Source organism: Ranitomeya variabilis, chromosome 2 (genome assembly GCF_051348905.1).
Source record: "Ranitomeya variabilis isolate aRanVar5 chromosome 2, aRanVar5.hap1, whole genome shotgun sequence".
In the NCBI taxonomy this organism is placed as follows: Eukaryota; Metazoa; Chordata; class Amphibia; order Anura; family Dendrobatidae; genus Ranitomeya; species Ranitomeya variabilis.
The window spans coordinates 36,913,084-36,938,781 of NC_135233.1; the positions used below are offsets into that span (position 1 = coordinate 36,913,084).

A 25,698-nucleotide genomic window follows, 5' to 3' on the forward strand; every position below is an offset into this window, starting at 1 on the left:
AACCCTGTGTCCTTCCGTTTGGACCTCCCTGCATCTTTTTCTATTCATAATGTTTTTCATCGGTCATTATTGCGCAGGTATGAGGTACCGGTTGTGCCTTCCGTTGAGCCTCCTGCTCCGGTGTTGGTTGAGGGCGAGTTGGAGTACGTTGTGGAAAAAATCTTGGACTCCCGTGTTTCCAGACGGAAACTCCAGTATCTGGTCAAATGGAAGGGATACGGTCAGGAGGATAATTCTTGGGTGACTGCCTCTGATGTTCATGCCTCCGATTTGGTCCGTGCCTTTCATAGGGCTCATCCTGATCGCCCTGGTGGTTCTGGTGAGGGTTCGGTGACCCCTCCTTGAGGGGGGGGGTACTGTTGTGAAATTGGATTTTGGGCTCCCCCTGTGGCCACTGGTGGAATTGAACTGGTGTGCATCATCCTCTCTGTTCACCTGTTTCCATCAGGATGTGGGAGTCGCTATTTAGCCTTGCTCCTCTGTCACTTCCATGCCGGTCAACATTGTAATCAGAAGCCTTTCTGTGCATGTTCCTGCTGCTAGACAACTCCCAGCTAAGTTGGACTTTAGTCCTTGTTTGTTTTTGCATTTTGTTCCAGTTCACAGCTGTAGTTTTGTTTCTGTGTCTGGAAAGCTCTTGTGATCTGAAATTGCCACTCTGATGTTATGAGTTAATACTAGAGTCTTAAAGTAATTTCAGGATGGTGTTTTGATAGGGTTTTCAGCTGACCATGAAAGTGCCCTTTCTGTCTTCCTGCTATCTAGTAAGCGGACCTCAATTTTGCTAAACCTATTTTCATACTACGTTTGTCATTTCATCTAAAATCACCGCCAATATTTGTGGGGGCCTCTGTCTGCCTTTCGGGGAAATTTCTCTAGAGGTGAGCCAGGACTATATTTTCCTCTGCCAGGATTAGTTAGTCCTCCGGCCGGCGCTGGGCGTCTAGGGATAAAACGCAGGCTACGCTACCTGGCTACTGTTAGTTGTGCGGCAGGTTTAGTTCATGGTCAGTTTAGTTTCCATCCTTCCAAGAGCTAGTTCTTATGTTTGCTGGGGCTATGTTCTCTTGCCATTGAGAACCATAACAGTTCTCCCCCCGGACCGTTAGACGGTTCGGGAGTTCTTGAATCTCCAGCGTGGATTTTTATAGGGTTTTTGTTGACCAGATAAGTTATCTTGCTATATTCTGCTATTAGTAAGCTGGCCTCTCTTTGCTGAACCTGGTTCATTTCTGTGTTTGTCATTTCCTCTTACCTCACCGTTATTATTTGTGGGGGGCTTGTATCTTGCTTTGGGGTCCCTTTCTCTGGAGGCAAGAGAGGTCTTTGTTTTCTTCTCCTAGGGGTAGTTAGATTCTCCGGCTGGCGCGAGTCATCTAGCGATCACCGTAGGCATGATCCCTGGCTACTTCTAGTGTTGGCGTTAGGAGTAGCTATTTGGTCAACCCAGTTACCACAGCCCTATGAGCTGGATTTTTGAATCTCGCAGACTTACTCGTTCCTCTGAGACCCTGTCCACTGGGGTCATAACAGTATGCCAGGCCAGTATTAAATGTTTAATGCATTGCAGAAGTGGGATTATAAGAAAGATAATTTTGAGGGTTTTTTTTCCCTCTCTCATTTTTTTTTTTTTTTTTTTTCTTTTCCCCTTTACCTCAGAGTGGCTTAAGCTTGCTGCAGACATGAATGTCCAGACCTTGATTACAAGTGTGGACCAGCTTGCCGCTCGTGTGCAGGGTATACAAGATTATGTTACCAGAAATCCTAGGTCTGAACCCAAGATTCCGATTCCTGAACTGTTTTCAGGAGACCGATTTAAGTTTAGGAATTTCAGGAATAATTGTAAATTGTTTTTGTCCCTGAAACCTTGTTCGTCTGGAGACTCTGCTCAACAAGTAAAAATTGTTATTTCATTCTTACGGGGTGACCCTCAAGATTGGGCTTTTTCGTTGGCGCCAGGAGATCCGGCATTGGCTGATATTGATGCGTTTTTTCTGGCGCTCGGTTTACTTTATGAGGAACCCAATCTTGAGATTCAGGCAGAGAAAGCCTTGCTGGCTATGTCTCAGGGCCAGGACGAGGCTGAGGTGTATTGCCAAAAATTTCGGAAATGGTCCGTGCTGACACATTGGAACGAGTGTGCACTGGCCGCTAATTTTAGAAATGGCCTTTCTGAGGCCATTAAGAATGTTATGGTGGGTTTTCCCATTCCCACAGGTCTGAATGATACCATGTCCCTGGCTATTCAAATTGACCGGCGGTTGCGGGAGCGCAAAACCGCAAATTCCCTCATGTTGTTGTCTGAACAGACACCTGATGTGATGCAATGTGATAGAAAAACCGCAAATTCCCTCATGGTGTTGTCTGAACGGACACCTGATTTGATGCAATGTGATAGAATCCTGACTAGAAATGAGAGGAAAATTCATAGACGCCGGAATGGCTTGTGCTACTACTGTGGTGATTCTACACATGTTATCTCAGCATGCTCCAAACGTATATCTAAGGTTGTTAGTCCTGTCACCGTTGGTAATTTGCATCCTAAGTTTATTCTGTCTGTAACTTTGATTTGCTCACTGTCATCTTATCCTGTCATGGCGTTTGTAGATTCAGGTGCTGCCCTGAGTCTTATGGATCTCTCATTTGCTAAGCGCTGTGGTTTTATTCTTGAACCATTAGAAAATCCTATCCCTCTTAGGGGTATTGATGCTACGCCATTAGCAGAAAATAAACCGCAGTATTGGACACAGGTTACCATGTGCATGACTCCTGAACACCGCGAGGTGATACGTTTTCTCGTTCTACATAAAATGCATGATTTGGTTGTTTTGGGGCTGCCATGGTTACAGACCCATAATCCAGTCCTTGACTGGAAGGCTATGTCAGTGTCTAGTTGGGGCTGTCGTGGTATTCATGAGGATTCCCTGCCTGTGTCTATTGCTTCTTCTACGCCTTCGGAAGTTCCGGAGTATTTGTCTGACTATCAGGATGTCTTTAGCGAGTCCAGGTCCAGTGCATTGCCTCCTCATAGGGAATGTGACTGTGCAATAGATTTGATTCCAGGCAGTAAATTTCCTAAGGGAAGACTGTTTAATCTGTCGATACCTGAACATACCGCTATGCGTTCATATATCAAGGAGTCTCTGGAGAAAGGACACATCCGTCCGTCTTCTTCCCCTCTTGGTGCAGGATTCTTTTTTGTGGCTAAAAAGGACGGATCTTTGAGGCCTTGTATTGACTATCGGCTTTTAAATAAGATCACTGTCAAATTTCAGTATCCTTTGCCGCTGTTGTCTGACTTGTTTGCCCGGATTAAAGGTGCCAAGTGGTTTACCAAGATAGACCTTCGTGGTGCGTACAACCTTGTGCGCATTAAGCAAGGGGATGAATGGAAAACCGCATTCAATACGCCCGAAGGTCATTTTGAGTACTTGGTGATGCCTTTTGGGCTCTCTAATGCCCCTTCAGTTTTTCAGTCCTTTATGCATGACATTTTCCGGAACTATCTGGATACATTTTTGATCGTTTATCTGGATGATATTCTGGTTTTTTCTGATAATTGGGACTCGCATGTGGAGCAGGTCAGGATGGTCTTTAAAATTTTGCGTGAAAATTCTTTGTTTGTCAAGGGCTCAAAGTGTCTTTTTGGTGTACAGAAGGTTCCCTTTTTGGGGTTCATTTTTTCCCCTTCTGCTGTGGAGATGGACCCAGTCAAGGTCCGAGCTATTCTTGATTGGACTCAGCCCTCGTCAGTTAAGAGTCTTCAGAAGTTCTTGGGTTTCGCTAACTTCTACCGTCGTTTTATCGCTAACTTTTCTAGCATTGTGAAACCTTTGACGGATATGACCAAGAAGGGCTCCGATGTGGTTAATTGGGCTCCTGCTGCCGTGGAGGCTTTCCAGGAGTTGAAACGTCGGTTTACTTCGGCGCCTGTTTTGTGCCAGCCTGATGTCTCGCTTCCCTTTCAGGTTGAGGTGGATGCTTCAGAGATTGGAGCAGGGGCCGTTTTGTCGCAGAGAGGCCCTGGTTGCTCTGTTATGAGACCTTGCGCCTTTTTCTCTAGGAAGTTTTCGCCTGCGGAGCGAAATTATGATGTGGGCAATCGGGAGTTGTTGGCCATGAAATGGGCATTTGAGGAGTGGCGTCATTGGCTCGAGGGTGCTAAGCATCGTGTGGTGGTCTTGACTGATCACAAAAATCTGATGTATCTCGAGTCTGCTAAACGCCTGAATCCTAGACAGGCCCGCTGGTCATTGTTTTTCTCCCGTTTTGACTTTGTTGTCTCGTATTTACCAGGTTCAAAAAATGTGAAGGCCGATGCTCTTTCCAGGAGCTTTGTGCCTGATGCTCCTGGAGTCGCTGAACCTGTTGGTATTCTTAAGGATGGTATTATCTTGTCAGCTATTTCTCCAGATCTGCGACGTGTGTTGCAGAGATTTCAGGCTGATAGGCCTGATTCTTGTCCACCTGACAGACTGTTTGTGCCTGATAAGTGGACCAGCAGAGTCATTTCCGAGGTTCATTCCTCGGTGTTGGCAGGTCACCCAGGAATTTTTGGCACCAGAGATCTGGTGGCCAGATCCTTTTGGTGGCCTTCCTTGTCTAGGGATGTGCGGTCATTTGTACAGTCCTGTGGGACTTGTGCTCGAGCTAAGCCTTGCTGTTCTCGTGCCAGCGGGTTGCTCTTGCCCTTGCCTGTCCCTAAGAGACCTTGGACACATATCTCCATGGATTTCATTTCTGATCTTCCGGTGTCTCAAGGCATGTCTGTTATCTGGGTGATATGTGATCGCTTCTCCAAGATGGTCCATTTGGTTCCTTTGCCTAAGCTGCCTTCCTCTTCCGATCTGGTTCCTGTGTTTTTCCAGGACGTGGTTCGTTTGCACGGCATCCCTGAGAATATTGTGTCAGACAGAGGATCCCAGTTCGTTTCCAGATTCTGGCGATCCTTTTGTAGTAGGATGGGCATTGACTTGTCGTTTTCGTCTGCTTTCCATCCTCAGACTAATGGACAGACGGAGCGAACTAATCAGACTTTGGAGGCTTATTTGAGGTGTTTTGTCTCTGCTGATCAGGACGATTGGGTGACCTTCTTGCCGTTGGCTGAGTTTGCCCTTAATAATCGGGCTAGTTCCGCCACCTTGGTTTCGCCGCTTTTCTGCAACTCTGGTTTCCACCCTCGTTTTTCTTCGGGTCATGTGGAACCTTCTGACTGCCCTGGGGTGGATTCTGTGGTGGATAGGTTGCAGCGGATCTGGAATCTTGTGGTGGACAACTTGAAGTTGTCACAGGAGAGGGCTCAGCGCTTTGCAAACCGCCGCCGCGGTGTGGGTCCCCGACTACGTGTTGGGGATTTGGTGTGGCTTTCTTCCCGCTTTGTTCCTATGAAGGTTTCCTCTCCCAAATTTAAACCTCGTTTTATTGGTCCTTACAAGATATTGGAAATCCTTAATCCTGTATCCTTTCGCCTGGATCTTCCTGTGTCGTTTGCTATCCACAACGTGTTTCATAGGTCCTTGTTGCGGCGGTACGTTGTGCCTGTGGTTCCTTCTGCTGAGCCTCCTGCTCCGGTGTTGGTCGAGGGCGAGTTGGAGTACGTGGTGGAGAAGATCTTGGATTCTCGTCTCTCCAGGCGGAGGCTTCAGTACCTGGTCAAGTGGAAGGGCTATGGTCAGGAAGATAATTCCTGGGTGGTCGCCTCTGATGTTCATGCGGCCGATTTAGTTCGTGCCTTTCACGCCGCTCGTCCTGATCGCCCTGGTGGTCGTGGTGAGGGTTCGGTGACCCCTCACTAAGGGGGGGGTACTGTTGTGATTTTGCTTTTTGCTCCCTCTAGTGGTCATTAGTGATTTGACTCTGGAGCTTCAGTCTTTTCCTATTTCCTCACCTGGGCCGTTAGTTCAGGGGCGTTGCTATATAAGCTCCCTGGACCTTCAGTTCAATGCCTGGCATCGTTGAAATCAGAGCTAATCTGTTGTGCTCTTGTCCTATGATCCTGGTTCCTGTATTTCAAGCTAAGTCTGCTTCCTTGCTTTTTGCTTTTGTTTTGTTTGGTATTTTTGTCCAGCTTGTTCCAATCTGTATCCTGACCTTTGCTGGAAGCTCTAGGGGGCTGGTGTTCTCCCCCCGGACCGTTAGACGGTTCGGGGGTTCTTGAATCTCCAGCGTGGATTTTTATAGGGTTTTTGTTGACCAGATAAGTTATCTTGCTATATTCTGCTATTAGTAAGCTGGCCTCTCTTTGCTGAACCTGGTTCATTTCTGTGTTTGTCATTTCCTCTTACCTCACCGTTATTATTTGTGGGGGGCTTGTATCTTGCTTTGGGGTCCCTTTCTCTGGAGGCAAGAGAGGTCTTTGTTTTCTTCTCCTAGGGGTAGTTAGATTCTCCGGCTGGCGCGAGTCATCTAGCGATCACCGTAGGCATGATCCCCGGCTACTTCTAGTGTTGGCGTTAGGAGTAGCTATTTGGTCAACCCAGTTACCACAGCCCTATGAGCTGGATTTTTGAATCTCGCAGACTTACTCGTTCCTCTGAGACCCTGTCCACTGGGGTCATAACAGTGATGATGTTGTGGTGGTGCGTTGCAGGTCGCAGTAAATAACGAGGACACCAGGTTGCAGTCTCTACCTCTTTACTGAAGGCTTCAGGATCCTCAGTCTGGAATACGGTTAACCGGGCTGCGTAAGACCGGCCGGTCCGATGGCACCTCCAGGGTTCCCTTTGCAGGTGGAAATCTATGCCTACCTTCTAGCGCTTGTGTGTTGCGGTCCTCCCCTGCTGTGCTTACTGGATAGTCCCCACAACTGTTGTGTCTGTTTCTGAAGTTCCCTCACAACTCGATTATGATGTTCTGCTTCATCCCCCAGATGATATGGCTAGGACGCACCCGTATAACGGGTAGGCTCGGAGCTCTTCCTGGACCCTAGCATCGCCCCTCTCCAACTGTTGCCCCCTATGTCTTCTTAGGTGATTTGAGTGAGACAGCCCGCCTATAACTGACTGTTCTGCCGTAGGTTTGAAGTAAGGCCTGGAGCTCAATACTTCCTCGGCGTTCCGGCCACCGGCTGCGCGCCTCAGTAGGATGTTGCCTCGTCTAACAGCACGACTCCTACTGGTATTTCTCCTTGTTGCGTTGATCTCGTTTCTCACTCAGCACAATAAACCTCGCTTCTTGTCCTTTCTTGGGGTACCGCCGCAATGAAGTGCAGGCGCGGTCCCGTAACGTTCTTTCTGTTCGCTAGGCCTCTGTCAGGATCCCACCCCTGACAGGGACCCCTCTGAATCTTCCCCTGCAACACCCTCTGCCACAGGATGTTGCCTGGTTCCAACCCAGTCAGCTTTCTCACTAACTTCCTATCCAACCCCCAGTTTTACCAGATTGTGAGGAGTGGCCTAATACATAGCACCCTTAGCTCCCCCTGGAGGCCAGACTGTGAAGTGTATTGGTGTCTGTGATACCTGGTCAGGTGAACCCCTTCAGTGCCATCAGACGTACCATAGCCCCCCTTAGCGGTGGAGCATCAGTACTGCAACGACCAGGACTCTGGGGCGCTGCATATGAGCCATTTGAAAAAAATATTTGTATTCAATGAGCAACCCCTTTAACCTGGCCCTGCATGCAAACAAGTGTAACTTATAGATAAATCGACATTTGTTCTACATCTTCTGTAATACATGATTATGGCTAATAATCCTAATATTGCTGTTATTATAGGTATCACTTATTATGTGCTCGTACGTGATGGAGTGCAGCAGTTTATGGGGACTAAGAAACATTATGAAGATCAAGGAGGGATCCAACCGTATAAAGAATATACGTACCAATTGAAGGCTTGTACGGAAGTGGGCTGCTTGCACAGTGCTAAGGTGGGCTCACATTGAAATTACATAGACGAATGAATGGATGGATGGATGAATAGATAGATAGTCATGGCCGAAAGTGTTGGCATCCTTGAAATTCTTCCAGAAAATTTAGTATTTCTTCCAGAAAATTATTTCAATTACACATGTTTTGATATCCGCATCAATTAGAGAATGGATGGAGCCATGTACCGTAAAATCCTGAGTGACAACCTCCTTCCCTTCGCCTGGACAATAAAAATGGGTCATGGCTTTGTCTTCCAGCAAGACAATGACCCAAAACGTACAGCCAATGAAACAAAGGAGTGGCTCAAAAAGAAGCACATTAAGGTCATGGAGTGGCCTAGCCAGTCTCCAGACCTTAATCCCATAGAAAACCTATGGAGGGAGTTGAAGCTTTGAGTTGCCAAGCGACAGCCTCAAAATCTTAATGATATCGAGATGATCTGCAAAGAGGAGTGGACCAAAATTCCTCCTGACATGTGCGCAAATCTCATCATCAGCTACAAAAACGTCTGACTGTTGTGCTTGCCAACAAGGATTTTGCCATCAAGTATTAAGTCTTGTTTGCCAGAGGGATCAAATACTTATTTTTCACTGCAAAATGCAGTACCGCTGTATATAGTAACTTTATATAGTAAGAAAATGAGCTGATTCAAAAGTTTGGGCACCATTTGAGATTTTTGTGCTCATATTACTGTGTCCAAGGTTTCTGACCTTAATTAGCCTGTTACGGTTATGGCTTGTTCACTATCATTGTTAGGAAAACCCAGGTGATGCAAATTTCCCAGATTCATAAAACCCAGCCTCTTCTAACCTTGTGCCAAAAAACAGCAGCCATAACTTATTCTAAGCAACTGTCTAGAACTCTGAAAATGAAAATGGTGGAGGTCCATAAAGCAGGAGAAGGCTATAAGAAGATAGCAAAGCATTTTCAAGTTACCCTTTCCTCAATTTGAAATATAATTAAGAAATGGCAGTTAACAGGAACAGTGAAGCTCAAGATAATGTCTGGAAGACCAAGCAAAATTTCAGTGAGAGCTTCTCGTAGAAGTTTTGCTAGAGAGGCAAATCAGAAATGTTTGACTGCAAACAACCTTCAGAAAGATTTATCAGACTCTGGAGTTGTGGCTCTACTGTTCAAAGACATCCACATAAATATGTCCTTCATGTAAGAGTCATCAGAAGAAAACCTCTTCTGCATTCTCACCATAAAATTCAGCATCAGAAGTATGCAAAAATGCAAAAGAACATCTAGGGTAGCCTGATGCATTTTGGAAACAAGTTCTGTGGACTGATAAAGTTAAAATAGAACTCTTTGGCCACAATGATGAAAGGCATGTATGGAGAAAAAAAGGGCACAGAATATCAGGAAAAGAGCATCTCGCCAACCATTAAGCATGGGGGTGGATCAATCATGCTTTGGGGTTGTGTTGCAGCTAATGGCATGAGGAACATTTAGTGGGTAGAGTAAAGAATGGATTCAATGGAATTTCAACAAATTCTTGATGCAAATATAATGTGTCTGAGAGAGGCAGTTGTGGGCAAGCTGCTGATTCTACACGCTTCCTACAGGAAAATAGTGTCAAAGTCCCAGTGTGCTGCAGTGTGGGGTGTGTATCACACTTACTTGTGGCCCATAGGCCTCCACTGACTCCAGGCTTTCATCTTCCTAAGCCTTCACAGCAGACAATTCAGGGGACGCTGAATTCATTAAAACAGTCAAACTTTTACTTGGCACTTTACGGTCATTACAATGAAGCATGTAGGGTAGGGCCCGACAGGTTACAGACTATCCACATGTATCGAACAAAATGTCAGCCCTAATTCTTGGTGTGGGTAGAGCATTCTTCTTGCTAACTCCTCTAGCACTAGGAATTCTTCTCCACCACAAGCAGTGCACCCATATTCCATTACCTCCCGCCTCTGAGAGATTGAGTCCATCTTTCCCTGCAGCTCCGCAGGCTTATTTCGCACAAAGGCCCCAACATCCATTTTGAGGTTCCAAGACCAACAGACAGATTCACATGGAAGGGTTCTATGGAAGGGTTCTATGGCAATCCACTTCCCAGAGTAACAGGCTCACATTGTCCCAGCAGCCTATGACCACTGCTGTCACTTCACCACACATTCCCTAACTGAACTTGACACTTCCTAAACTTGGTGCTAATTCTCAGTTCCCCCTTCCCAATCTCGGACAGCTGTTACACTTTACTTTCAGATAACATACATTACTATAAAATACATTTAACCACTTGGGGTGTCAATCAGTAGAACATCGTCTCCACCAGCCCTACACAAACATAACATCATCTGTAAAAAAGCTGAATCTGAAAACAGGATGGCTTCTACAAATAGATAATGATTCTAAACACACGACAAAATCCACAATAGACAACCTCAAAAGGCGCAACTAAAGGTTTGTCAGTGGCCCTCACAGTCCCCTGATCTAAACATCATTGAAAATCTGTGGCAAGACCTCTAAATATCAGTGCATGCAAGACAACGCAGGACTCTCACAGAACTGGAAGAATTTTCCAAGGAAGAATGGATGAAAATCCCTCAAACAAAAAATGAAAGAATTGTGTCTGGCTACAAAAAGTGTTTACAAGCTGTGATACTTTCAGAAGGGGGTTCTACTAGGTACTAACAATGCAGGGTGCCTGAACTTTTGCTTAGGCTTTTTTTTCCTGTTTTTAAACTTTGTAAAATGTAAAAGATGAAAAACATATATATATATATATATATATATATATATATATATATATATATAGATATAGATATATACACTAAGGAAATGTGCCATCTTTAACTTTTGGCCTTTTAGAGATTATTTCATCTTCAACTTGCTTAATCGTTCACGTAACAGTAATTTGGCCAGAGGTGCCCATAGTTTTGCATACGACTGTAGATACATAGATAAATAGTAAAATTAACCTACATTTTGTGTTTTTCTAAGGTGACTGCAGCCATTAAACAAGGAGTCCCAGAGAACATCTCTCCACCCATTATTCTCACAGTGAACTCTTCGGCTTTACTTCTTAGCTGGACAACTCCCAACAAGCCAAATGGTGAAATAAGAGAATATCGGGTTCACCAGGTCGGTCAAGGAATTATCTATGTGAGCAGCACAGGAAATAAGCAATATACCGTGTCGGGTACGTACAAGAATACAACAACCCTGGTAGTTTTCCATTATTGTTCTCAATGTAACAAGTGATACGAGTTTTTTCCATGTAAGACTTCAGAATAGAGCAGATCACGTTCCTGTGCATCTTTATTTATACAGATAATTCTGAATTGATTTGATAATGGCTGTTTTCACCTATTCCGAAATCACGCCATCGCATCAAAGTGTACCTGTTGTTTCAGGTGACTTTTCAGAATAAGCATGTTATGTTTGTACATGAGGAATAAAACTATTTCTGGCCATCATAAAACTATTATTTTACATTTTTCACTAGTTTTCCCTACTATAGTCTCTGTCCCTAATTTTCCATTGTTGCTGAGTTGGTGTCAGGAGACTAGCTGCTATGATGTCTCCTCTAGGGAATGAGGGATCGCTGCTGTTCTTTCTTTGTAGCACACAGTCAGAAATAGTAGCATGGAATACATTATACAGCGTTATTGAGCAGTGTAACTGTGAATCCAGCTTTCAAGTGAAATTAAATATTTTGAAAAAGTTGCAGCAGTATCAGTCTGTTTTCCCTACTCTCAAACTCTATTGAATTCACCTCTCTCCTCTTCCCCATCCCGTACCCATATTGTGTAATAGGCTTTGCACTCTAACATTTCATAGAACTGGCAGTTTTTCTTGCTTTGACCAGATTATAATGCAGGATTAGTAAACAGATTTTACTTAACATGTTCACATACCCTTATATTTCCTACTTAAAGGGAGTGTTCTATCAAAATTAGTGATGAGCGAATATACTCGTTGCTCGGGTTTTCCCGAGCACGCTCGGGTTGTCTCCGAGTATTTATGACTGCTCGGAGATTGAGTTTTTCTTGCCCCAGCTGGATGATTTACAGCTACTAGCCAGGCTGAGTACATGTGGGGGTTGCCTGGTTGCTAGGGAATCCCCACATGTAATCAAGCTGTTCAGTAGCCGCAAATCATCCAGCTGAGGCAAGGAAAACAAAATCTCCGAGCAGTCATAAATACTCGGAGAACACCCGAGCGTGCTTGAGAAAACCCGAGCAACGAGTACACAAAAAATATCCCCTATAGGGAATAGGGAATGTTCCTATTCCCTGCTGCTGAATTTTCACCCAAATATTCAGACTGACAGCTCATCAGTTTACCTCCTCCCTGCCCCCGGAGAATCTCCACCTACATATCCTGATTGATATCTCCTCAGTGTTCCTCCTCCCTGCGAAGCTCTCACATTGCTCAGTACAAGCTGCAGTTGTCAGTCAGGCTTTTGTGAACACACCTTGACTTATGAACTCTGTTACAATTTAGCCTGGCTCATAGAATACTTATTTTGAGATCAGAATTGTATAGCCATTCTGAGATGGATTTTCACAATAAGTAATGTCTGCGCTTGTATTGTGAAATCAATAAGACATAAGCAAATATATATATTTATATATATTAGAATAAATATAAATAATATATAAATATATTATATTATTACATATAATAATCATAAAATATTTTTTTTTTACTTCCTTTGTTTTTTTTTTGTTTTCCTAGTAGTCATCCCAAGCTGCTTTACACTTTTCTATCTATTTTATTACTTGAGGGTGCGGCTGTCTCATCCCGTGAACGTTGCCTGGGAATTGTGATGAATGCGCTCGTCATGTGAAATCCATAAATGGCTTATAATCCTCTACAGATACTAAATAAAAAAGCCTGAAGTAATTGAAGACGGAAGTCCTGAGTTAATTATTCAGAGGTGTTATCTGCGCTGCGGGTAAGCGGAGGCGTCCTCTGCTATCTCCCTGTGCTCAATGCATCTGGGAGAGCGCGGCCAGCGACCATCATCGTCTCAGATTCTATAATGCAAACAGCACATGGCAGCTCGTCAATAGAGGACCTCCTATATCATTTATTACTGGATGTTTCCACTACAATCTGCTTCACCTTGGGCTACTATTTCCTTATGAGAGGGGAAATACATTTTTGGAAGCACAGCTATTTCTGTGCCCTTTCATGTTGGCATCGCGGTGGTTTAGAAGATGCTACTGATGGCTGCGGTTTATATTGGACCAAGGGCAACAGACATTAGTTTATTCCAAGTTTTCTTTACTTTTAAATGGGATATCCCACCTGTGCGCCAAGTGGTGGACAGTAGGTATGTTATAATTCTATGGTGACCAATCCTTCACATAGGGCAACCAAATATGTTGGCAAGGAATCCTCCAGGTAGCTCCCTCAAAAAAGTCAAAACAACATTTTTATTTTTCTATGCTCTATGAGAACTTGTTTTTTTCGGGGAACGAGATGTCTTATTTATAAGTACGACTTTGGGGTACTTACAGCTTTTTTTATTTCATTTATTTAATTTTTTAAAAATCAGGAATAACAGGCTGGTGGAAGGTGGAGAAGACGCTACAGGGGACTGGAAAGTGGAGAAGACACTACATACTGCTGAAATGTGTAGAAGACATTACAGACTGCTGGAAGGTGGAGAAGACACTACATACTGCTGAAATGTGGAGAAGACATTACAGACTGCTGGAAGGTGGAGAAGACACTACAGACTGCTGGAAGGTGGAGAAGACACTACAGACTGCTGGAAGGTGGAGAAAACACTACAAACTGCTGTTAGGTGGAGAAGACACTACATACTGCTGGAAGGTGGAGACGACACTACAGGGGACTGGAAGGTGGAGAAGACACTACAGACTGCTAGAAGGTGGAGAAAACACTACAAACTGCTGTTAGGTGGAGAAGACACTACATACTGCTGGAAGGTGGAGAAGACACTACAGGGGACTGGAAGGTGGAGAAGACACTACAGACTGCTGGAAGGTGGAGAAAACACTACAAACTGCTGTTAGGTGGAGAAGACACTACATGGGACTGGAAGGTGGAGAAGACACTACAGACTGCTGGAAGGTGGAGAAGACACTACAGACTGCTGGAAGGTGGAGAAGACACTACAGACTGCTGGAAGGTGGAGAAAACACTACAAACTGCTGTTAGGTGGAGAAGACACTACATACTGCTGGAAGGTGGAGACGACACTACAGGGGACTGGAAGGTGGAGAAGACACTACAGACTGCTAGAAGGTGGAGAAAACACTACAAACTGCTGTTAGGTGGAGAAGACACTACATACTGCTGGAAGGTGGAGAAGACACTACAGGGGACTGGAAGGTGGAGAAGACACTACAGACTGCTGGAAGGTGGAGAAAACACTACAAACTGCTGTTAGGTGGAGAAGACACTACATGGGACTGGAAGGTGGAGAAGACACTACAGACTGCTGGAAGGTGGAGAAGACACTACAGACTGCTGGAAGGTGGAGAAGACACTACAGACTGCTGGAAGGTGGAGAAGACATTACAGACTGCTAGAAGGTGGAGAAAACACTACAAACTGCTGTTAGGTGGAGAAGACACTACATACTGCTGGAAGGTGGAGATGCCACTACAGGGAACTGGAAGGTGGAGAAGACACTACAGAATGCTGGACAAGAAGAAGACACTGCAGGAGACTGGAAGGTGGAGAGGACAGTAATGGCTGCTGGAAGGTTGACAAGACACTACAGACTCCTGGAAGGTGGAGAAAACACTACAGGCTGCTGGAAGGTGGACGAGACACTACATGGGACTGGAAGGTGGAGAAGACCCCATTTTTCTCTTATATATGAGAAGTTTTATAAATGTACATGTACCACCAATAAAACGATTTGAATTCTCTCTAATAAGAGCACATGGGTTATTTCCATGTTATGCAATACAATATACAGTGGTGTGAAAAAGTGTTTGCCCCCTGTTTTGCTGCTTCAGGACCTGGAAGACTTGCTGTAGTAACTGGAACCATAAATTCTGCTGTCCACCAAAAAATTCTGAAGGATAATGTTCGGCCATCTGTCCGTGACCTCAAGCACACTTGGTTTATGCAGCAGGACAATGATCTAAAACAAACCAACAAGTCCCCCTCTGAATGACGTAAGAAAAACAAAATTAAGACTTTGCAGCGGCTTTGTCAAAGTCCTGACCTTAATCTCATTGAGATGCTGTGGCATGATCTTAAAAAGGTGGTTCATGCTCAAAAACCCTCCAAAGTGGCTGAATTACAACAAATGTGCAAAGATGAGTGGCCAAAATTCCTCCAGAGCGTTGTAAAAGTCTTATTGCCAGTTAACGCACACACTTGATTGCAGTTTTTGCATCTAACGGTGGCCTAACTAGTTATTAGGTTTAAGGAGCAATTGCTTTTTCACACAGGGCCCTGTAGGTTTGGATTTCTTTTTCCCTTAATAATGACGACCTTCATTTATAAACTGAATTTTTTGATTCCTTGTGTTATCTTTGTCTAATATTTAAATTTGTTTGGTGATCTAAAACATTTAAGTGTGACAAACATGTAAAAGAAGTGGAAATCGGGAAGGGGGCAAACACTTTTTCACACCACTGCATATAAGAGTAGAGTATATGGTATTATATATATGGTCTGTATTATGTATCAGACAATAGTGTTGTCCTTTTGTTCACTCAGCTACACAGTAACACATACAAATCTGCCTCATCCGGGAATGGCAGCCGTTTAGATAAATTAGATTCTTCTTGAATGACAGAGCTGAGAATTGCTCCAGACAACGTACCCCTGTAGTAATTAACAAGGGAAGCCTTACATGATGAGGGTGCATGCTTCACATTAGTGCACTATCATGGGTGCCATTTGACTGTGGAGTATAATTTGTAAGCGTAGCGCTTCATGTCAGTTTATATAGGTATGACATGTGGAAGGGACCATGAATGATATATGCTGGGAGCTATTTTATATCAAATCTATGATAAGTGCCTTTTACTCTGAGAAACGTACTTATAATGATTGGGTTTTTATGATGCTTTTCTTGAAGATGTTACATGACTCCCTTTAGGGGAAGCAGAATAATTGGTTGCCCAGTTATATCTTTTATCCAAAATGTTCAATTCTTATCTGTTATTTTATTTATTTTTTTACTTTTTTAAAAAAAAAACTGTCAGAGAGCCCAGCCACAATGTCTTGATTTAGAAAAAAAAATGTCTGGCTTCCAAAAATACAGCGCCACATGTTTCCGCAGGTTGTGTCTGGTATTGCATCTCTGCCCTATTCATATACATATAGCAGTCACAACATATTCATGGATATGGTACTGTTTCTGGAATAAAAGCTATGTATTTCTAATCAAGTGTCACAACCCCAATTTTATTTTTCTATTTTTGTAAGGGGTATACCAAGACTGACTTGCACCCCTCCTCTTTTTCAAATAAAGGCAGTGTATAAATGTGAATTGCTATGTATGTTTTATTCTGTATATATTGTCGTGTTCCTGTATGCTGCTAAATGTATATGCTTTCTATTGTACAGGTAGTTGAAAGTGCAGTGCGTAAGTTAGTAAACTCGATGGGGACACCTTAGCACACATAAGATAGTAAATAGTTAACGTAAGAGGGCCAGCTGTGGGTAAGATAGGAGTATTTCCTAATTGAAGTTTATTTGGGCCAGGGAGCCCAGACAGTCCAGTAGGGTCTTAGAGCCCGGGTACCACAGTGGGCTCCGTAATGTTTGAAGCTAGGCGCCCAGCCGTCCAGGGCTTGGGAACTGAAGGAAACAACAATAGTGGAATGCAGAGCAGCACCAAGATGTGGCAGCTTACTACATGGGCAGATGCCCTTATGTCTGGGGTGAAACAGATAGGGGAATTCCTAAAGGTAGGGAAGCTGTGGTAATGGATGAAACGGTATGACCTGGGAGCATTCTAGAAGAAGTAGAGAAAAGCACAGGAATAGACAAGGATGTATAGTGTGATGTTCCCTGTGAAATTGCTGTAACTGAACTGGACGTGCTGCAAAAGAATTCAAGTAAAGTTGTCTGTTACAAGTTGAAACTGGGTTCTGTCTCTCTTTGTGTAGAACCAGCAGGAATTAATCCACAGTAGACCAGAGGAGACTCTGATGGTACAGAAAGCATTATAGAAGGTACACTGAAAAGGGGACATTGATGTATGTATGTCGAGTGGCCAGGGTGCGCTTCAGCAGTTATCATTGTGGGCCACGACTACGGGCCTGGCTCCCCTCACATTTTGACCAGTGCTTGGCACATTATTATAGACCAATACAGCCAGGAAATGTGGCCTAATTCTAATTAGGGCAATTTACAACCATAAACGTGAATCATGCGATGTGTAGATATGAGAGACCACCATCAACATCAAGCATCTGTGTATTAATCTTCTGAAGAAGATATCTAAAATAGAAGAACTTTTTCAGCAACTTTTTTCTGTAAACCAGACTTTTATTTGTTCAAGGCATAGTTGAGCCTTTCATGATATGATGTAACATGTCTGTCTATCCATCTAAAACATTGTGGAAAACTCTTGGTGAGTTCAAGCCCGGTCCTGTGATAGAAGGCACCATTGTAACAAGTCCGGTCATTAAATTTTTTCCCTCCTAAATCTTCCTCCATCACCTGTGAGTGATATTATTGAGAAGTGGAAGGAACCGCAGCAACTCAGCCACGGAGTGGAGACCACGTAACACTGAGGAGCAGAGGATGGAAAAGTCACCACCGCTCTGCTGACTCCATAACTGCAGAGTCCAGACCTCCTCTGGTATAACATAAGCACAAACACTGCCCTCCGCCAGGAGCTTCGTGGCCGAGCAGCTGCATGCAGCCGTACATCACCAAGCACAATGCTGAGCATCGGATGAAGTGGTGTAAAGCAGCCAACACTGAATTCTGGAGGAATCGTGTTCTGTGCAGTGACAGGTCACACTTCTCTATCTGCATCTGATGGAGGAGTCAAGGTTTGGGGATTCCAGGAGGACGTTGCCCCCTGACTGCATTGTGTCCACTGTACAGATGGTGGAGGAAGATAATGCTAAGGGCTGATATCAGTGGTTAGCCTCGGCTCCTTATTTCTATTGAAAGGTAATCTTAATGCTTCAGTACAAGACATTGTGGAATATTGTAGCTTCCAGCTTCATGGGGCAGTTTGGAGAAGACCCTTTTTTGTTACCCATGATTGTTCCCAGTGCACAAGGTTCATACAGACATGGGTGGTGGAGTTTGGGATAGAAGAACATGACCAGCTACACGGAGTCTGGACCTCAACGTCATCCAACACCTTTGTGATGAAGTAGAACACAGACTGTGAGCACGGCTTCAAGACAACATCAGGGTCTGACCTCACAAATGTTCTTCTGGATGAAGGTGCAAAAATCCCCACAGACACCTCCAAAATCTTGTAGAAATATTTTCCAGAAGAGTGGGAGCTGTAATAGATGAAAAGGGGACAACTCCATATTAATGTCTATCTACACTGTGTGCAAAATTATTAGGCAAGTTGTATTTTGATCACATGATACTTTTTATACATGTTGTCCTACTCCAAGCTGTTCAGGCTTGAGAGCCAACTACCAATTAGGTAAATCAGGTGATGTGCATCTCTGTAATGAGGAGGGGTAGTGTCTAATGACTTCAAAACCCTATATAAGGTGTGCTTAATTATTAGGCAACTTCCTTTCGTTTGGCAAAATGGGTCAGAAGAGAGATTTGACGGGCTCTGAAAAGTCCAAAATTGTGAGATGTCTTGCAGAGGGATGCAGCAGTCTTGGAATTGCCAAACATTTGAAGCGTGATCACCAAACAATCAAGCGTTTCATGTCAAATAGCCAACATGGTCGCAAGAAGCGTTTTGGGCAGAAAAGGCGAAAATAACTAGTGCCCATGAATTGAGGAAAATCAAGCGTGAAGCTGCCAACATGCCATTTACCACAAGTTTTGCCATATTTCCGAGCTGCAACATTACTGGAGTAACAAAAAGCACAAGGTGTGCGATACTCAGGGACATGGCCAAGATAAGGAAGGCTGAAAAACGACCACCTCTGAACAAGAAACATAAGATAAAACATCAAGACTGGGCCAAGAAATATCTTAAGACTGACTTTTCAAAGGTTTTATGGACTGATGAAATGAGAGTGAATCTTGAAGGGCCAGAGGCTGGATCAGTAAAGGTCAGAGAGCTCCACTCCGACTCAGACGCCAGCAAGGTGGAGGTGGGGTACTGGTATGGGCTGGTATCATCAAAGATGAACTTGTGGGACCTTTTCGGGTTGAGGATGGAGTGAAGCCCAACTCCCACACCTACTGCCAGTTTCTGGAAGACAACTTCTTCAAGCAGTGGTACAGGAAGAAGTGGGTATCGTTCAAGAAAAACATGATTTTCATGCAGGACAATGCTCCATCACATGCCTCCAACTACTCCACAGCATGGTGGGCCAGTAAAGGTCTCAAAGAAGAAAAAATAATGACATGGTCCCATTGTTCACCTGATCTGAACCCCATAGAGAACCTGTGGTTCCTCATAAAATGTGAGATCTACAGGGAGGGAAAACAGTCCACCTCTCGGAACAGTGTCTGGGAGGCTGTGGTGGCTGCTGCACGCAGTGTTGATCGTAAACAGATCAAGCAACTGACAGAATCTATGGATGGAAGGCTGTTGAGTGTCATCATAAAGAAAGGTGGCTGTATTGGTCATTAATTTTTTTGGGGGGGTGTTTTTGCATGTCAGAAATGTTTATTTCTAAATGTTGTGCAGTTATATTGGTTTACCTGGTGAAAATAAACAAGTGAAATGGGAATATATTTGGTTTTTATTAAGTTGCCTAATAATTCTGCACAGTAATAGTTACCTGCACAAACAGCCTCCAAAGATAGCCAAATCTAAAAAAAAAAAACCACTCCAACTTACAAAAATATTAAGCTTTGATATTTATGAGTCTTTTGGGTTGATTGAGAACATAGTTGTTGATCAATAATAAAAATAATCCTCTAAAATACAACTTGCCTAATAATTCTGCACACAGTGTATATACAATTGGGGATCAGAAAAGCTCCTGGTGAAGGTGTCCCAGTATTTTCCTCCATTTAGTCTACCATCTATCTATCTGTTACTAGTTCTCATATATTACATAGAAAGAAATTACAATCCTTCATGACTTAAACAAGTTTTGATCAATTATTTTCTGTCCAAGTGACATGAAAAGTTTTTACCTGAATCCCATTATCTTGGTGTATTTGGTCTGTCTCGCTCTCATCAGTCTCCATTGTTTTCTGGATCTCTGGATGTCCGCGTCTACATGAAGTAGTGCGGCATAAATCCAGACCACGTCCACCGCCCTTAGTTGTGTGTGTCTTCATCCTCTAATTGATTTATCTTATTTTAGAGTGGTTGTGTATGGCTGTTGATTTAGTGTATGACTTTGGCAGAAATGTGACTGTCACTAATTGGTGCCTGTTTTTGTCCTCGAAGGAAAATGCTGTGCTTTGCAAATGGGTTCAGAGAGTCTCGGCAGCCGGCAGTGGCTCTCCTCGAAGGTCATGGAAAGAATGCATCCATAGTGCAAAGCACCTTCTATGCTTCAAATGGAGGAAGAGGCATTATAATCATAGGGCGATTCCAGACTGATTTGGCAGCCGTGTTGCTTTGTGTTGATTTCAGGCAGCTAATTTACTGTCGTTTGCCTTTCAACATTCCTTCTGCCGCTCGCTTCTCACATTATACGGTTTACATTTATCGAACTGCCAGCTGAGCAGATTTATAGTTATTGGTAAATGCAGAAGGGTCACCACTGAATCAGGGGCTTTTAGTAAACTCATTTAGTAGGGCAAATATAGAATTAAAGGGTCGTCTTCTTTTGGACGATATAACAGAGAATGCCCAAGGTTATCAATTAATCTAAGGTTGTTAACTATATGGCAGCAACTACTTGTGCACCAAAAAAGTAATCAGCCTCTCAGATATCTTCAGGTAGGTGACCAACATGGAACATCATCATCCAAATGGTCGAGAAAAGGTCCACAGGGTTCCTTCAGCTGGTAAGTCTTCTATTAAGACAACCACTAAGGTATCACTCAATATAATCTATAAAATGTCCATGTGACTCATTGCTTAGACTGTGAAACATTTTATCCTTCAGAATCGAGAAATGTCCATGGCTCATGGTTCTGAAAATTTGGCAAGGAGCGATTGAACCTTGGAGCAAGAGTAACATGAGGTCATCCTGTGTATCCTACCCTCAATTTGACCATCATAAGGCAGATTACCATAGGCAGCCAAGCCAAATAGACTCTAGTATCCACCTACGGTTGTCTAGTCATGGTCAATCAATAACCTTGGTGGGCTCTAGCATCTCCCTAAGGTTGTTTGGTATTGATCTAACCTCATTTCTGAAGGACACGTCTATCTGTTCTTCTTTACTGTCATAATTCCTCCTTTCAAGGGTTGAGTGGCAACTCAGCCATCCAATCCAGGGCAGGGCATGCTGAGCTGCCAGTATTGTGATAGACAGTTCAGCTGTCCAATCTGAGTGTAGAACTGGATGTTCACTAGGACCTCTGATGTTGAGCTGCCAGTAGACACCAGGTACCACTGAAGGGCAGTGTCCATGACTGCAGCAGCTGACCGAAGGGTCAGAGGTGCTGGTACAAGGTACAGGAGGGTGTCACGATAATATAAATATGCCATATTTGGAGTATAGTTCTAGAAGGTTCCATGGCACACACACACTGTGGGCTCTCTGACCCTCCCTCTTCAGCTGCATAGGAAACTCTTCTTCTCACTGCATACTCTGTGCAACTTGATACCAATGTGCAGCAGCCCCCCACTGAGTAGTTTATGGCTTTAAGCTGGCTAAAGGCAGCTGTAGTACAATGTGCTCTTTTGTCCATGTAAAAACTTAATAGTAAGGCATAACTTGACCCCAATTAGTGACAGAGATATGAAAGTTATATATTTGGTATGTGCAACATTAGGGCTACACACCAGTGCGTTTTCTAAACGCAGCGCCTAGCAGAAACAGAGAAATGGATTACTGCTTGACAGGGGATCATAACCACTTCATGTTTGGGCTCAAATTAATGCCCAGCTCATGCCCAGAAGAATGGTAGTTCCGTGGTCACTATACGGGGTGCCATCCCTGAGCTACGATGGGTAGGAGCTTTCAGTACGCTTCAGTCTCTCTGAGAAAAGAGGAGTGCATTTCATAACTCAGCCCACTCAGTGATGTCATGACCAGAGGGTATATCTTGAACCTACTGAGTTATGAGTCAGCCTTTGCCCAGGAAGCTAGCTGAGAGACACATCTGTAATGCATCTTGATGTATCACCCCTCCCCGACACTGCATGGTCTGCTAAGAAATTATATGAAAAAACTTAGTGTTTTTTCAACTTTAATCTCTTTTTATTTGTAATCGTTCTGTACATATATAATTGTCTAATTTTATAAAATCTTGTTATACTTTTATAAACACTGCCTACCTTTTGGAGTAAAATATATAAAATTACTACTTCATTTCTCCTTGCTCTATAACGTACTGTCATGTCCTATGAAGTAAATTACACTAATAATTGGGTTGGCTCCTGACCCATAATTGATTTAGGAATAGGAGCTGGTGGCAGCGGACTGTACTGAGCTTGTTAGGTAAAGTTGGCAGCGATGAAACGGGGTTTATAAGTGTATTGCTTGGCTGTGGCTGGGAATAATTATATCACCCTCACTGCAGTGTGTGCCCAATAGCCAGTACATAGCAGGCAGCCTTTCTGGTGACTAATTATCCAAGGTGCAGTTCCCTGACTAACCTGAGGGTAAGGGGGTGCCAAAGAGCTGCGAGTTCCAAATCGGAACTGGGAAGTGGGATATAGATAAATCCCCTTCAGAAAAGAACCGGAGCAGCCAAACAACCCCAGTTCATGACATAATGGTGTCAGCGGTGGGGATGGTAAAAATATCCTCCCTGTGATTCATGACAGAGGGCAAGACAAAATTGTTGTCAGATGGTCCGAGGTCAGGACAGGCAGCATGGGCTCACAAAACAAAAGCCGAAGTTGGGGATGAAGAAGTCAAACTGAGTGGGTAAACGGGCCGGGTCGATAACAGGAGAGAGAATACTGAGAAAATCTTAAACGGGTGCTAGCAGGCTGGGAACCAAAGTTCAGGTAAGGAGTAGTGGGAAGATCTCTCTAGAACCTAAACTCTGCAGGACACAGCAGGGTTATATTCCTGCAGAGACCAGCCATGCCCCCTAAAGCTAAAGGGAAACCACATGCAGATGCAGCAGTGCTAAGGAGTGTTGCAAGAAGGAAACTTAGTGAGACTGCCTGACACGGTGAGTAGGATGGGGCTGAGGAGGCATGTGAGTTACCACCATGACACTAAGGCTTGGGCATGCTGAGCTATCAGTGTGGTGAGTGACAGTCCAGTCGCCCAGTCAGTGTTGGGGTGTGCTGGGTTTCCTACAGGTGTCTCCTGTTCGGAATGATTCCCAGGTTATTTAGCTGGCTGGCTGTCTCTTATCTCTGCCAGTTGTAGCTCTGCTCAGTTTGGTGTTTGTTTGATCTGCATTCTATTGTTTTGATCTCTGCTCACCGACCTTGAATTTGTCTCACCATCTGTTTGCCTAGCCCCTTTGTCTTGATCCGCTACCTTTTTGGAATTCTGACCCAGCACTGTCACCTAACTATGCCTTTATCTCTCCCCTCTGTTTATACCATACCCTCCTGGCTTTTGACCTCAGACTCCCTAACTTCCCCACCACATAGTGTGTCTGTAAATGGTGACTAGTGTCACACTTACTTTTTCTTTTGGGTAAACAAATTCATGCTATATTTGTCTGCCAATAGTTTTTCTTGCATGTTGTGATATTATATTTAATTTGTATTGTGAGAAGTTGGTGTTCTGAGCAAAATTTGCAGAAAATTAAGAGCAGAAGAATCTGTCTCTATCAATTCCTTTTTCTCCTGCATCGGTGCCTGCTTATGACTGGTCTACTCATACAGGGAGAAGAAGTAAATGCTCCTAGTGAAAACTGTCTTGTAACACTTAAAAGGTAACTCATTAGTTGCCCATTAATTTGATTGCCAATATCTCTGCAACAGAAATGTGAAATTTAAAGCAAAAATGTTTGCTCTGCAACCACTATTGCACCCTGTGTCTAGTCTAACATTGAACATGGTGAAGGGTCCTCTGTAATCAATAAAATAGATGATCAGGATTTAAATGAGGCAATGTGGTTGGTAGATTATACTAAGATCATTTTACTACATATAACAAGGTCCATCTCTATTGTTTCCTATTTTAGGGTATTTATTTTACTATATTTTCTCCTTTGATCTCATTTCTCTAGGTCTTCAGCCATATACACAATATCTCTTCTTCCTCACAGTCTGCACTTCTGTCGGATGCAATAGTAGTGAACCAGCATCAGGCTGCACATCACAAGCTCCTCCTGAAGGTAAGTAGTCATAGGTGACCTATACGTACCATGTAAACCACGACCCGTTTATCTTTGTCTGCTGACACCAGATGTTTGATGGTGCTTATAAGTCAGCTCCCCTGGGGTTGCTACACAAGGAGATGGACAACACAAGAACTTCATATAAAGCACCTCCCCCCAAGAACCGGGAGTGACAGAGGTGCGGCATTTTATCTGTGAGCCTCATATATGTGTATATTGTTAATATTTGGCCTTTTCTAGACCTTCAGAAGGACAAAAGAACTGACCACTCAGATAAATGACTGTCTTTGTCATACAAGGTCGGCGCCGGTCGTCTCCCAGGACGGGACACACTTGTACAGAGCAGGTCTCTTTTCTTGCTTGCAGAGCAGGGTCCTGAGCAGTGGACTCCTCTGTTGGTTCATTGCCTTAGTATGACTTTTGAACAGGGGTTGTCTTCATAAGAAAACTCCCTTTAAAGAGTAACTAATCTACTAACAGTTATTATTAAGCACTTTAACTGCCTGCAAATTGGTGGAGGTCCAGATCCTGACCCCACCACCACCACCGATTGCTCAAAACACCGCTCAGGAAGCAGAAGCCTTTGACTTTCCATTGAATCAGTTGTCCGCTGTGTGCACACACTCAGGTAGGAGCTGTGTACTCCTCCATCCCGAGCTGCTCACTTTTGAGAGATCGATGGGCCTCTGAGGATCCGGTCCCCCATCAATTTGCAGACAATTAAAGTTCCTAAAAATTACTGCTTAGTTACTCTTTAACTCTTTCATGACCCTAGCTTTTTTCGGTTTTGCATTTTCGTTTTTCGCTCCCCTCCTTCCCAGAGCCATAATTTTTTTATTTTTTGCTGGACAAGTTCTACGTACTTTTGAGCGACATCATTGGTTTTAGCATGTCATGTACTAGAAAACGGGCAAAAAAATTCCAATTGCTGTGAAATTGCAAAAAAAATGCAATCCCACACTTGTTTTTTGTTTGGCTTTTTTGCTTGGTTCACTAAATGCTAAAACTGACCTGCCATTATGATTCTCCAGGTCATTACGAGTTCATAGACACCAAACATGTCTAGGTTCTTTTTTATCTAAGTGGTAAAAAAAAAATTCCAAACTTTCCTAAAAAAAAAAAAATTGCACAATTTTCCGATACCCGTAGTGTCTCCATTTTTCGTGATCTGGAGTCGGTTGAGGGCTTATTTTTTGCGTGCTGAGCTGATGTTTTTAATGATACCATTTTAGTGCAGATACGTTCTTTTGATCGCCCGTTATTGCATTTTAATGCAATGTTGCAGCGACCAAAAAAACGTAATTCTGGTGTTTCAATTTTTTTTCTCACTACGCCGTTTAGCGATCGGGTTAATCCTTTCTTTTTATTGATAGATCG

General features: G+C 43.6%; 1 protein-coding gene across 1 annotated transcript in view; it reads left to right on the forward strand.

Moving 5' to 3' along the window:
• USH2A (usherin) overlaps positions 1-25,698 on the forward strand; it is a 930,843-nt gene that overhangs the window by 777,473 nt on the left and 127,672 nt on the right. Inside the window, exons 54-56 of the mRNA XM_077281431.1 lie at positions 7,717-7,868; positions 10,822-11,020; positions 24,211-24,318. Of these exons, the coding sequence (XP_077137546.1) occupies positions 7,717-7,868; positions 10,822-11,020; positions 24,211-24,318 (459 nt within the window). The remainder of the gene's footprint in view (positions 1-7,716; positions 7,869-10,821; positions 11,021-24,210; positions 24,319-25,698) is intronic.